The 13,758-nt window shown below is 39.9% G+C and overlaps 1 protein-coding gene across 16 annotated transcripts in view; it reads right to left on the bottom strand.

Moving 5' to 3' along the window:
* Positions 1 to 13,758, bottom strand: part of KIAA0586 (KIAA0586 ortholog) — a 126,115-nt gene that overhangs the window by 105,760 nt on the left and 6,597 nt on the right. For all 16 annotated transcript variants that reach the window (XM_044924917.2, XM_044924918.2, XM_025295454.3 and 13 more), the window contains 4 exons: positions 8,108 to 8,282; positions 6,592 to 6,813; positions 3,759 to 3,912; positions 579 to 746 (listed from right to left, as the gene is read on the bottom strand). In XM_044924917.2, coding sequence (XP_044780852.2) covers positions 579 to 746; positions 3,759 to 3,912; positions 6,592 to 6,813; positions 8,108 to 8,282 — 719 coding nt within the window. The remainder of the gene's footprint in view (positions 1 to 578; positions 747 to 3,758; positions 3,913 to 6,591; positions 6,814 to 8,107; positions 8,283 to 13,758) is intronic.

Below are 13,758 nucleotides of genomic sequence, written 5' to 3' on the forward strand. Positions count from 1 at the left end.
CCTGCTTGGCAGGCAGATTCTTTACCACTGAGCCATCTGGGAAGTCCACATGAGGGAATTATAAATCCTAAATGTGGAAATCTGTTCCTAACTTGAGATAGGCCTAACAAAAGTTGTTGCTTTTGTTGTTTAATCGCTTAGATGTGTTCAACTCTTTTGCAACCCCATGGACTATAGGCCACCAGGCTCCTCTGTCCATGGGATTTCCCAGACAAGAATACTGGAGTGGGTTGCCATTTCCTTCTCCAGGGGCTCTTCCTGACCCAGATAGCAAACCCATGTCTCCTGCATTGGCAGGCAGATTCTTTACTGCTGACTTCCTGGTAAAGCATCTGCCTGCCAACACAGCAGACACCAGAGATGCAGGTTCGATCCCTGGGTTGAGAAGATCCCCGGAGTAGGAAATGGAAACCCTACTCAAGTAATCTGCCTGGAAAATTCCATGAACAGAGGAGCCTGGTGGGCTACAGTTCACGGGGTCGCAAAGTGTTGAACATGACCAAGCACAGCACGGTGACAGAGTCACCAGGAAAGCCCCTAATAAAAGTAGTGTGTGCTAATCATAATTGCTTTATTACCTGTATGACATGAAAGCGCCATATTTTCTTTTTCTTCTATAGGATTTTCCCTCTTTGATATTTTATCATCCTTTGAAACAGGAACAGGAGCAAATCTGCGAGGTGCTGGTGTCTCCAAAGGAGATCTCTGTTTATCAAAACTTGTATCTTCAACCTCTCTTGAAGGTGCTTCAACAGAAAATTAAGAAAATAATAAATTTAACTTACTTTTAAAAAATATTTAAATTATAACATTACTCTTCCCCATGTTTTAAAAATAAAACCAAAATTCTATAGGATACTCAAGTTATTAACAAATATATAGAAATAACTTCATCCTCACTAGAAATCAAAAGAATATAAACTATAAATACTTTATACTTAAACCTAATAAGAAAAAAATATGACAATATTCAGTGCTATTTAAGTTGTGATGAAAATGGCCAAGCCAGACACTGCTCATGGCAATGAAAACTGAGAAGGTCATCTGGTACTAAGTACGTGTGCTTAGTTGTTCAGTCGTGTCTGACTCTGTGTGACTCCACAGACTGTAGCCCGCCAGGCTCCTCTGTCCACGGGGATTCTCCAGGCAAGAATACTGGAGTGGGTTGCCATGCCCTCCTCCAGGGGATCTTCCCAACCCAGGGATTGAACCCAGGTCTCCCACATTGCAGGCAGATTCTGTACTAGTTGAGCCACCAGAGAAGCCCAGTACTAAGTATAACAAGTCTTAAAATTTTTATATACTTTGATCTAGAGATCGCACTTTAGTGAGCACAAAACACATTGATGCTATTGTTCAGGTGACCCAGGGATCCAACACTTGTCTCCTGCACTGGCAGGTGATTCTTTACCACTGAGCCCTCTTTTACCACTGAGCCACCAGGAAAGCCCACAAAACTGACAACTATAAACAGTGAGCATAGAAACCTGAGTTCCTGCTGCAGCTCTGACACTCCCACTCTCAAGCCAGGTGACCTAGAGCAGGCAGTCATAAACTTTCTGTGCTTCATTTTCCTCCCTTTACAACTTAAAAAATGACTCACATTACTTCACAGAAGTTTAAGATCCACACATTTGTGGGAGACATAAAGCAACTTGCAAGTATCAGTTCAGTTCAGTCGCTCAGTTGTGTCCGACTCTTTGTGACCCCATGAATCGCAGCACACCAAGCCTCCTTGTCCATCACCATCTCCCAGAGTTCACCAAAACTCAGATCCATCGAGTCAGTGATGCCATCCAGCCATCTCATCCTCTGTTGTCCCCTCTTCCTCCTGCCCCCAATCCCTCCCAGCATCAGAGTCTTTACCAATGAGTCAACTCTTTGCATGAGGTGGCCAAAGTACTGCAGTTTCAACTTTAGCATCATTCCTTCCAAAGAACACCCAGGGCTGATCTCCATTAGAATGGACTGGTTGGATCTCCTTGCAGTCCAAGGGACTCTCAAGAGTCTTCTCCAACACCACAGTTCAAAAGCATCAATTCTTCGGCACTCAGCTTTATTCACAGTCCAACTCTCACATCCATATATGACCACCATAGCCTTGACTAGACAGACCTTTGTTGGCAAAGTAATGTCTCTGCTTTTGAATATGCTATCTAGGTTGGTCATAACTTTCCTTCCAAGGAGTAAGCGTCTTTTAATTTCATGGCTGCAGTCACCATCTGCAATGATTTTGGAGCCCAAAAAAATAAAGTCAGCCACTGTTTCTACTGTTTCCCTATCTATTTCCCATGAAGTGATGGGACCAGATGCCATGATCTTCATTTTCTGAATGTTGAGCTTTAAGCCAACTTTTTCACTCTCCACTTTCACTTTCATCAAGAGGCTTTTGAGTTCCTCTTCACTTTCTGCCATAAGGGTGGTGTCATCTGCATATCTGAGGTTATTGATATTTCTCCCAGCAATCTTGATTCTAGCTTGTGCTTCTTCCAGCCCAGCGTTTCTCATGAAGTACTCTGCATATAAGTTAAATAAGCAGGGTGACAATATACAGCCTTGACGTACTCCTTTTCCTATTTGAAACCAGTCTGTTGGTCCATGTCCAGTTCTAACTGTTGTTTCCTGACCTGCATATAGGTTTCTCAAGAGGCAGGTCAGGTGGTCTGGTATTCCCATCTCTTTCAAATTTTCTACAGTTTATTGTGATCCACACAGTCAAAGGCTTTGGCATAGTCAATAAAGCAGAAATAGATGTTTTTCTGGAACTCTCTTGCTTTTTTGATGATCCAGCCAATGTTGGCAATTTGATCTCTGGTTCCTTTGCCTTTTCTAAAACCAGCTTGAACATCTGGAAGTTCGCGGTTCACGTATTACTGAAGCCTGGCTTGGAGAATTTTGAGCATTACTTTACTAGCATGAGTGCAACTGTGCAAGTATAAGGAGCCTTTAATATGTCTGTAATATAACAATGTCCTAACAAATCAAATGTCAGGAATAATGTACTACATGGATCTTATATATCACTAAAGGGATAGGCTCTTGATTTTCATCGGTTCATTATTCAAATCAGTAACCTGGAGATACATTTATTGATAAGAGTTTAAATTCCAAAGGTTTAACACAAATAAGCTGTGTATTCCTTTGTTATTATAAACAGATTTTTAAAATTTCATTAAAATAGACTTGTATTACTCCTTGAAAATATTTGGAAATAGTTTATAATTGTACTCAGGTGGTTTCTCCCCTGACAGAATGAAGAAAAACAGTAAATATGCAGTTTGTCAGAGTATTGGTGAACTGCTGACAAGCAGTTTCAATGCTGTGTATATGTGTGTATGTTGGTTGCTCAGTCGTGTATGACTCTTTGTACCCCCAGGACTGTAGCCCTCCAGACTCCTCTGTCCATGAATATCTCCAGGCAAGAATATTGGAATGGGTTGCCATTTCCTTCTCCAGGGGAGCTTCCCAACCCAGGGATCAAACCCAGGTCTGCTAGATAAGTTAAACTTTTCTAAATTTATGTAGAAATGCTTCTGACAATTTATGAAAGTTATTAATTAAAACCATTAAATAGGACATGATCCATAACTTGGCTGAACAAGTTTCAAAATAATCTAGAAATTCCTTGGCTGAAAAAAATCCCTAATTTTATAAAATTAAGAGTCTCTTATAACCTAGTAAATAAGTTTTCTGCTTACAAACTGCAAAGAACATTCATAGCTGGCATATTTTATTCATAGAGAACTACATATTTTTACCTTGTTTGGAAGTAAAGACATTATGTGAAGACAGATTACGGCTACCAAAATTCAAATGGTCTGGTTTTACAGAATACTTTTCCACTGCTCTAGGAGGAGGTACAGTAACAGGCTGAAAACTATTAGTCTTCAGTGCAGCACTGATGAAATGAGCCTAGAAAACATAAAATAACTTTGTTAATTTCAAATATCACCTGAAAGAGTTAGATGACAAAATATCTTGAAATTTATTAGAGGACCTGAAGACAATCTATTAGATGTGATAAATAACAACAATATAAACATTGCATGCAACTACTCACTGCAGGAGCAATGCTACTGGAAAGATACAATAACACAAAGACTTGGGTTACGTCTGGCTCTACAGTGTGGCCCTGATTATTTGTTCTAAACCTCAGTTTCTTCCTTTTCACCTCAGAGATGGCTCATCAGACACTCCTGATGCCTCAGGAAACACTGAGACACTACTGTCTCCTAGAGACACTCTCTCTAGGAGAGAACCAGGAGAAAGGGACCCTAGCCCTTGACCTCTACTTAAACCAGAGAATTTAAAACCAAAACATCTCATCTTTTAAATACCGATGATAAGATTTTATTTAAAGGTTTAAAAACCATTGGTAGAAAGCACTAAAATAAAACCGTAGCTTTGCGTAGTAGCAGTAGTAAAATATTAATTTACATATAAATGGAAAACACAGGTTTTAACACTATTTATTAAAATATCTGAAATGTACACATATCATAACTAATAAAACTGATTTTAAAAGAGTCTTATGCTAGGCAAAAAAAAAAAAAAAGAATTCTTAAAAGAATTTTACAGAATTCTTAAAAGTGTGCTGAGATCCCTCTACATAAAACAGATGGATGGATTCAAAGAATTTCATTTCATGAAGAAGGCTGAGCACTGAAGAATTGATGCTTTTGAACTGCAGTGTTGGAGAAGACTCCTGAGAGTCCCTTGGACTGCAAGGAGATCCAACCAGTCCATTCTAAAGGAGATCAGCCCTGGGATTTCTTTGGAGGGAATGATGCTGAAGCTGAAACTCCAATACTTTGGCCACCTCATGTGAAGAGTTGACTCACTGGAAAAGACTCTGATGCTGGGAGGGATTGGGGGCAGGAGGAGAAGGGGACGACAGAGGATGAGATGGCTGGATGTCATCACTGACTCGATGGATGTGAGTCTGAGTGAACTCCGGGAGATGGTGATAGACAGGGAGGCCTGGCATGCTGCAATTCATGGGGTCATGAAGAGTCAGACACGACTGAGCAACTGAACTGAACTGAACTGAAGCATTAACTGAACTATGAAAATACTTTACATGTCATAAGTTCAATTTTCTCTGTAGTTATAAATTCCACAAACAAGATGTCTGAATTAGCAAAAGATTTCATTCTTCAAAAATGATAAAGTTAATAAATTATGTGTTTATTTATGGAAGGATAAATGAATGGCAGAAAGGCACTTAGAACTACGTTAAAATAAGAAATCAATGTGCTTTTCAAATGTGTAACCTGATTCTATCCTAAACAACAAAAATAAAATTGTTTTCTAGGTAAAGAAATCAAGGCTTAGAGAAGCAAAGATTTCTGTAGACTGGGGACCAGCACTCTGATAGGCCCACTCCTGGCTTCTCTAGATGACGTGCTACACACTCAATTTTAGCAATGTACAGAGTGCTTACTAAAACTTTATTTTATATGCCATAATCATTCAAACTAAAATAATATCAATCACATCAAGACTTCAAGACAAACCCTATTAGGAAGTCTTAAAAATTATAGGATATTAGAGTTCACTCTATGATCTTATACTGAAGTATAATAAGCTTATTTTTGTATATTCTTCTGAATGTTATATTTTAATTGTATCTTTAAAAGTTTTTAAGGAGTACTAGGAGTGTGTGCTCAGTTCTGTCCAACTCTTTGGGACCCCGTGGACTGCAGCCCGCCAGGTTCCTCTCTCCATGGGATTTTCCAGGCAAGAATACTTGAGTGGGTTGCCATTTCCTACTTCAGGGTATCTTCCAAACCCAGGAATCAACCCTTGTCTCTTGCATCTCCTGCAGTGACATCACCTGGCAAATTCAAGTTGCACAGTAATAAGGGGTGGACGCGGAGGGGTAAATTAAAAACAATGCATTTACAATGCTGGTCATTCACTCATTCTAAAAAATCTTTTTTAAAAAATCTGAGTACCTGAGCGCTGGGTACTATCCAAGGACTAGGAAATTTCAAAATAAATATACTATACTATTAGCTGTCTATGAGGATAACTCTCTTTATAATAGCCCTGTGCCTCATTCAAAAGGCATAAGAATGTTCATTCTTTTTAACTAGGTAAATGTAGAAGCAAATATGTATACTAGGTGATTCTCATCCAAGGGTGTGTATCAGAATCATTAGAGAGCTTTCAAGGATGTCCAGGCCTATCTTAGACCTGCTATTTCAGAATTTCTGACCAGTATAAGCATGTGTATTTTTATAAAGCTCTCCACGTGATTCTGAAGCACTTTGCCAGGCTAAGAACCACTGATATAAACAGAAAACTGCAATGCAATATAAGCCCTTTTAAAATGCCATGAAAAGAAATATCACGAAAGAAGGAAAAAAACAGTTTTAAGGAGAGGTCTCACAAAGCTAGACACCTGAACTAGAACATGCAGAGTTCTTCTTTTCCACATAGAAGAAAAGAATGATGAACAAATCATTATTTAAGAACTAAAACTGTTACAATCTAAGGAGATGAACTACTGGAATAATCAATGAATATCAGCTTTGAGATCCGAGTGATGAAAGGTCACGGGATGTGTGGTCGCTTTATTACACATACCTGAATATCGATTTGCTGTTGTTGCAGCTTTTCAAGATGCCGAATGTGTTGCTCCATAAACACATTCATTTGTTTTTCATGATCATGACAGTGTAGTGTCTCCTGTTTATTCTGCATGGTTGTCTGCTGCTCTGTAACACGTTGTAACTGTTTATCAGTCTCCTGTAACTTATTGAGTAATTCTGTAACAGAATTAACCTTTGCTTCCAACTCACTCTGCACCTAAAACAAAAATATCCAGACATCAAAAACATGCTCAATTATTAGAAAGGTTATATAAAGTGAACTGGTATAGAGAAACTATCAAACCAGAACTTTTACCCTCTACATTTCTGATGCTTCTAAAGCCTTTATTTTTAGAATCACAGAAATAAGGCAGAATAGCTATCCTTAACTAGATCTTTTTTCTCTTAAAAAATACCAAATTTGCCACATAGAATTTTTATATCGTCAGAAAACTAAGATCACAGCATCTGGTCCCATCACTTCATGGCAAATAGATGGGGAAACAGTGGAAACAGTGAAAGACTTAATTTGGGGGGACTCCAAAATCACTGCAGATGGTGACTGCAGCCATGAAATTAAAAGATGCTTGCTCCTTGGAAGAAAAGTTATGACCAACCTAGACAGCATATTAAAAAGTAGAGACATTACTTGGCCAACAAAGGTCCATCTAGTCAAAGCTGTGGTTTTTCCAGTAGTTATGTATGCATGTGAGAGATGGACTATAAAGAAAGCTGAGCGCTGAAGATTTGGTGCTTTTGAACTGTGGTGTTGGACAAGACTTTTGAGAGTCCCTTGGACTGCAAGGCGATCCAACCAGTTCATCCTAAAAGAAATCAGTCCTGAATATTCATTGGAAGAACTGATACTAAAGCTGAAACTCCAATACTTTGGCCACCTGATGCAAAGAACTGACTCACTGGAAAAGACCCTGATGCTGGGAAAGATTGAAGGCGGGAGAAAAAGGGGAAGACAGAGGATGAGATGGTTGGATGGCATCACCGACTCAATGGACATGAGTTTGAGTAAACTCCGGGAGTTGGTGATGGACAGGGAGGCCTGGCATGCTGCAGTCCATGGGGTCACAGAGTCGGACACGACTGAGTGAATGAACTGAGTTTGGTCAGCAATCTTGGCTCTCCCACCTATTAGCTCTAAGACTTGATGCTGACTCTGACCTGTTTTTCAACCTTCTCAGTTACAAATGGAGGGCTTTGTATATATGATCTGTATTGTCAATTCTAGCTCTAAAATAAGGATGTTCAGCCATCCCAGCTACCCAAGACTGAGTGGCTCCCAAGATGAGATACTCCACTGCTAAAACGAAGGAATCCAGGATTTTCTAGCAGTAACACAGGGATGAGAGTTACGTCTCATAACTTCTGAGAAATAATACATAACCTCAGAGAACAACGAGAATGTCCCTAGTCACGGCTGGACACAACAATTACAAAATCAGTGTCTGGTACATTTTACAAAGAAGTTATGAGTCTCTAGGAAGAAACAGATATACTTTCATCAGTGGAGCTGCTGTCGCAATGGCGGCAGCGGTTGCTGCAGCCACAGTTGTAGCTGAGTCAATTCCACTGGGTGAAATTCTATTCTCCTGGGTAACAGGGTCCTTTTCTGTGCCTGCATCTTCTAAAAGTTGAACCTTCACCTCTTTAAAAACAGGCATGCTTTGAGCTCTGGAAATAAAAAAAAGGAGAAAAAGTCTATTCAGTAAGCTATACCGAACCATTAGAAGAAATACCTACAAATGGCAATCTGCTGCAGGTGAATTTTCTAGATTTTTTTTAAAAAGATAAATTCCTATTTTTTGCTGTCAGCATATCAGTCATTTGGTTAATGAAATCTATTCAGGCTCAGGTCACCACACACTAAGAAAATTAAAAGATAATTCCCAGAAGGCACTGATAATTTCCGAAAATATGACTTACACATATGAAAAAGACATGGGCACAATTACAATGATTTATAGTCAAGAAGCGCAAATCTGGGACTTCCTGGTGGCCCAGTGGTTAAGAATCTACTCGCCAATGAGGGGGACACAGGTGCGATCCCTGGTCTGGAAGGATCCTGTCTGTCATGGAATAACTAAGGCCATGCGCCACAACTGCTGATGCTCGCATGCACAGCGCCCATGCCCTCCATAAGAGAGGCCAGCACAATGTGAAGTCCTGGCACCACCACGAAGAGTAGCACCCACTCACCACAAACAGAGAACACCCCCATGCAGCAACACAGACCCAGTGCAACCAAAAATAAATAAAAATAAAATTTAAAACGTTTTTAAAAAGAAGTACAAATTTAAAACATACAGCAAAGGCTCTAAGTATTCAGGTATCAAGTTTTACTCCCAAAGGAAGACAACCCAAGAGAGACTATTAAAACCGCTGAAAAGAATTTCTAAACTTCTAACTCATTTAGATTTAATAAATGTCACCTAATTTATTAAAACGGGAATAAAATACATTACTAAGCAGTCTGGATTAAAGATGAGTCCAATAAAATAAAATTAAAAAAAAAAAAAAAAAAAAAAAAGATGAGTCCAGAAAATACATATTCACAATAAAGCATTTAACTAAACACTTATTAAAAAAAAAAAAAAAAAAAGACTGGTCAAGTTTGTGCTGTGTTTGGCCTAAAAGAAATGAAAGAAACACTGACAAACTTGAAGAGTGCCTAAGGCAAGTCTAAGTAAAATCAGCAGGAATGTGCTTCATGTCCAGCTGCTGGATTTCCACCTTCTGATTTTTAAAGAAGGCACGGAGCTCTTAAACTTACTCCTCTTTGATGTTGCCTCATTTCTATTAAGAGCATCATTTGTCTCACATTCTCAAAATTTTGAAGTTATCTTAAGTTCTCTACCCTTTAGTTACCTTCTCATACCCAACTGAGTCATCAGGGTTTCTCAATTATTTCATCACAATTGCAGGAATCATGCCATGGAATTATAGAAGCAGGCGAACCCAATAGCCCAGCTTCCCTAATTTTCTTCATTTTACAGATGAAGAAAGAAACTGAGGTCCACAGAGATAATGGGATTTACCTGATCACGTCATAGAACTAGTAAGTAGCCAAGTTAAGGCCAATGCCCACAGACCTTCCCATGATATCAAGCTTTTTCTCTCAAAACAGCACTTCTCCCTTCATAATTCTGCTCCAGTACAAAACCATCATCTCTTGCCAACTATTTCATTCTTCTGGTTTCTATTTGCTTAGAAACTTTTCACACAGATTTCACCATTTAAAAATCTAAAATCATTCCTTACAGACAACTGAATAGGCTAATTTCCTATTTGGCATTCCGCTTACTCCATCCTCTGGCCCTGCGCTAGGTTCCAACATATACTGTACTTTCCGTTTCCTCTCCCCAGTCACGCTGCTCTCACTGACTGCACTACACTGCTCTCACAGGTGACTCCAGGCTTTTTTTCACACTTTTCTCTCAATCTTCTTCATCCAACTTGCTCTAACCTTCTTCCCAAGATTCAACAAAAGTCTTACCTTTTCAATAAGCCTGTTCTTGGGGACTTCCCTGGTGGTCCAGTGGTTAGGACTCCGAGTTCCCAATGCAGGGAACGTGGGTTCAACCCTGGGAACTAAGATCCTGAATCCCAAATGGCACAGCCAAAAAAATAAATATGCCTGTTCTTATAACACTTCCTCTTGATCTCTCCTTTCATTAATTTCTTTTCATTTACTTTCGATGGGCTTCCCTGATGGGTCAGATGGTAAAGAATCTGCCCACAGTGCAAGAGATCCAGGTTTGATCCCTGGGTCAGGAAGATCACTGGAAAAGGAGATGGCTACCTACTCCAGTATTCTTGTCTGGAGAATTCCATGGACAGAGAAGCCTGGCAAGATACAGTCCATGTGCTCGCACAGTCAGAAATGACTGAGGGACTAACACATCACTTACTTCCAATACCATACAACTGAGGCTTGACAGTCAGCCATCCTACAGTTTAAATGGCTTCTCTTGTGGCTGAACTGGTAAAGAATCTGCCTGCAGTGTGGTACACTTGGGTTCAATGCCTGGGTTGGGAAGATCCCCTGGAGAAGGGAAAGGCTACCCACTCCAGTATTCTGGCTTGGAGAATTCCATGGACTGACTAGCCCATGGGGTCGCAAAGTCATACACAACTGAGCGACTTACACTTTCACAGAATAGACATTTAACAAAACTAAAGCTGAGCACCAAAGAATTGATGCTTTGGAACTGTGGTGCCGGAGAAGACTCTTGAGAGTCCCTTGGACTGCAAGGAGATCCAACCAGTCCATCCTGAAGGAGATCAGTCCTGGGTGTTCTTTGGAAGGAATAATGCTAAAGCTGAAACTCCAGTACTTTGGCCACCTCATGTGAAGAGTTGACTCATTGGAAAAGACTCTGATGCTGGGAGGGATTGGGGGCAGGAGGAGAAGGGGTCGAGGATGAGATGGCTGGATGGCATCACCGACTCGATGGATGAGAGTTTGAGTGAACTCTGGGAGTTGGTGATGGACAGGGAGGCCTGGCGTGCTGCGATTCATGGGGTTACAACGAGTAGGACATGACTGAGCGTCTGAACTGAACATGTTAACAAAATTAACAATGTATCAAATGTTTCCTCTCACAGCTCTAATCATGCATTCCTCCATCTATGTACCTATTCTCTCCCCAACTAAGCTCTAAGCAACCTGGAGTGGGGGGTTTTTATACCACATAAGCAGTAAGAAAGAGCACAGAGCTGGTGCTAAATATACATTTAGCTGACTGAATGGTGTACTAAGAAAATATAATTCAGATAATCCCTATCATTTAGAATTTGTCTGAAGTCTGAATGTGATTTATCCTTTAAGATCTCTCATTCTGTATTAATACATTAAATTGACCAACAAGAAAAATAACATTATAAGGCCAGACTTCAACTTCTTTATAAGCTTTAAAATTTTCCTATTATCAAATTAGTAAATGCTCAATGCAGCAAATGAACTTCTAAGTGTAAAGAACTAGAAAAAAATGCACATAATTCACCCACTCAGAAGAAACTATTCCTTTCTTTTTTGTCTTTCTCTAGAACTTTTTTTACTCCTAAATCCTCTGAATCTGGCATCTATCTCAATACCACACTGAAACCGCTCTTACGAAGGCCATTAATACCTCCTCTCCTCTTGCTCAATTCAATGGACGCTTTTCAGTCCTTATCTTTATGTCTGAGCAGCTATCAAACTCAGAACCTCACTTCCTCGGTTTTGTTAAGACCACACTCTTCACCTCTGGATAAACTTTCTGAGTGGCACTTAGAAATCACGTTGCTTTCTCTGTACATCTCTTAAAGATTCGGTTTTCTTACAGATCTATCCTAAGCCATCTCTTTTCACTCTCACACTCCCACCAGGCCAATTCAACCACTTTCAGAGCTCAGATTACTATCTACATACAGATGACTTATATACATGGATTTCTAGCTTAGAAATCTTTTGCCAGTTTGACATCTATATGGCTTGGTGGGTAAAGAATCCACCTGCAATGCAGAAGAGACCAGAGATATGGGTCTGATCCCTGGGTTGGGAAGATCCCCTGGAGGAGGGTATGGCAACCCACTCCAGTATTCTTGCCTGGAGAATTCCATGGACAGAGGAGCCTGGTGGGCTACAGTCCATGGGGTCACAAAGGGTCAGACATGATTGAGCATATGGCATAGAGGTTCAATTTGCTATTAGACGCTTTTCACCTGGATGTCTCATAGGTACCTCAAACCCTTGCCAATGGCTAAAGTGAAATTGATTGCCCCAACACCTCCCCTTTTCAATGAATACTATTCATGACTATGCATTTATACAAACCAAAAATCTGGGATCCATCCTTAGCTCCTTCCTCATGGTCACATCTAAGCATCAATTCCTGTCAATTCTATCTCCAAATTATCTTCCAAACCTGTGCACTCCTCTCCAGGCCAGCATGATTCCCACCTTCACATCCTACCACTTACCAATGGATTCAGGATCAATCTAACCCATCTCTTAAAAAGATCTTTGAAAAGTTCATAGTCAATTGGTTTCCTAGACTTCAGTCCAGCCCTCTTCTAATGCATTTTTTCCTGAGTGAGCCTTGTAAGAAATATATATCAAACTTTAAAACTTTTAAATGATTTGCCATTTCTCTTTAAGTCCAAACTTCTTTGGTGTAGTTCATAACTCTGCTTACCTTTCTGACACAGGAAAGGTCATTCTACCCTTGTTCTAGACACTCCAGACAGACTCGTCATTCCTCAAAGGCTCATTCCAGTCAATTGCCTTTTTTTTTTTTTTTTTTTACAGCTTTACTGCATATTCTAACATCAAATAGGGCAGATTCTCCATCGTTTCATTTTTGTTTCTCCAAAATTAGCTATTCTCCACTGTGTGTATTCTACATATATGTATTCTTAACAGTATGTGCATACATTCTCAACTGTGTACCCTTTCAAGTAAATTTTAGAATCACTTTGCCAAATTCCATCTGCCATTCTCAAAAGAAAAGAATAAAATCAAGTGACACGGACTACAGCAAAGTTTCTCTAGAGACACAATTAGACTATCTTTTAACCCAACATGAGAGTCATTTTTATGGTTCTGACTCATACCATTCTCTACACTGCAATAACCTTCTCAAAGGCCCTTCCTAGTTTTTCTTTTTCAATTCTGTTTGTTCATCCTGAAATGGGGAGACACCTACTGTGAACAAGTAGGAGGGGTAGTAGTCACAGTTACTTCTCACTGTCCACTTGTTTATGAACAACTTCTCCCTCTCGGATCTGAGAGTTCTGACTTGAAGGCAAGTTGATAAAGCCCCTCTTGTGGTTGCAAGTAGTCACTTCTACCTGGGGTCAGTTGGATGGAAATGGTAATCACTTTTTCTCCAATGAATTAGATGTAATCTGAAATTTTTAGTTTATGTACAGAATTTGGGAGACTGCCCCTCCGTCATATCCTTACTTATGCCTTTTCTTATATATTCACAAACTCCAGAATACAATTTACCGTTCAAATTCTCCTTCTAATCACCTATTACATACTGGGAACTGGAGGCTGACCAAATGTCAAAAAGAAAAGCACCATTAAGCCAAACAACCAGCTGTGAAACTCTGGCTGGCTCAGATCACACTCCTTGTGGTTTGCTGTGCTGTGCTTAGTCGC

The sequence above is a fragment of the Bubalus bubalis genome, chromosome 11 (assembly GCF_019923935.1).
Source record: "Bubalus bubalis isolate 160015118507 breed Murrah chromosome 11, NDDB_SH_1, whole genome shotgun sequence".
Taxonomy (NCBI): Eukaryota; Metazoa; Chordata; class Mammalia; order Artiodactyla; family Bovidae; genus Bubalus; species Bubalus bubalis.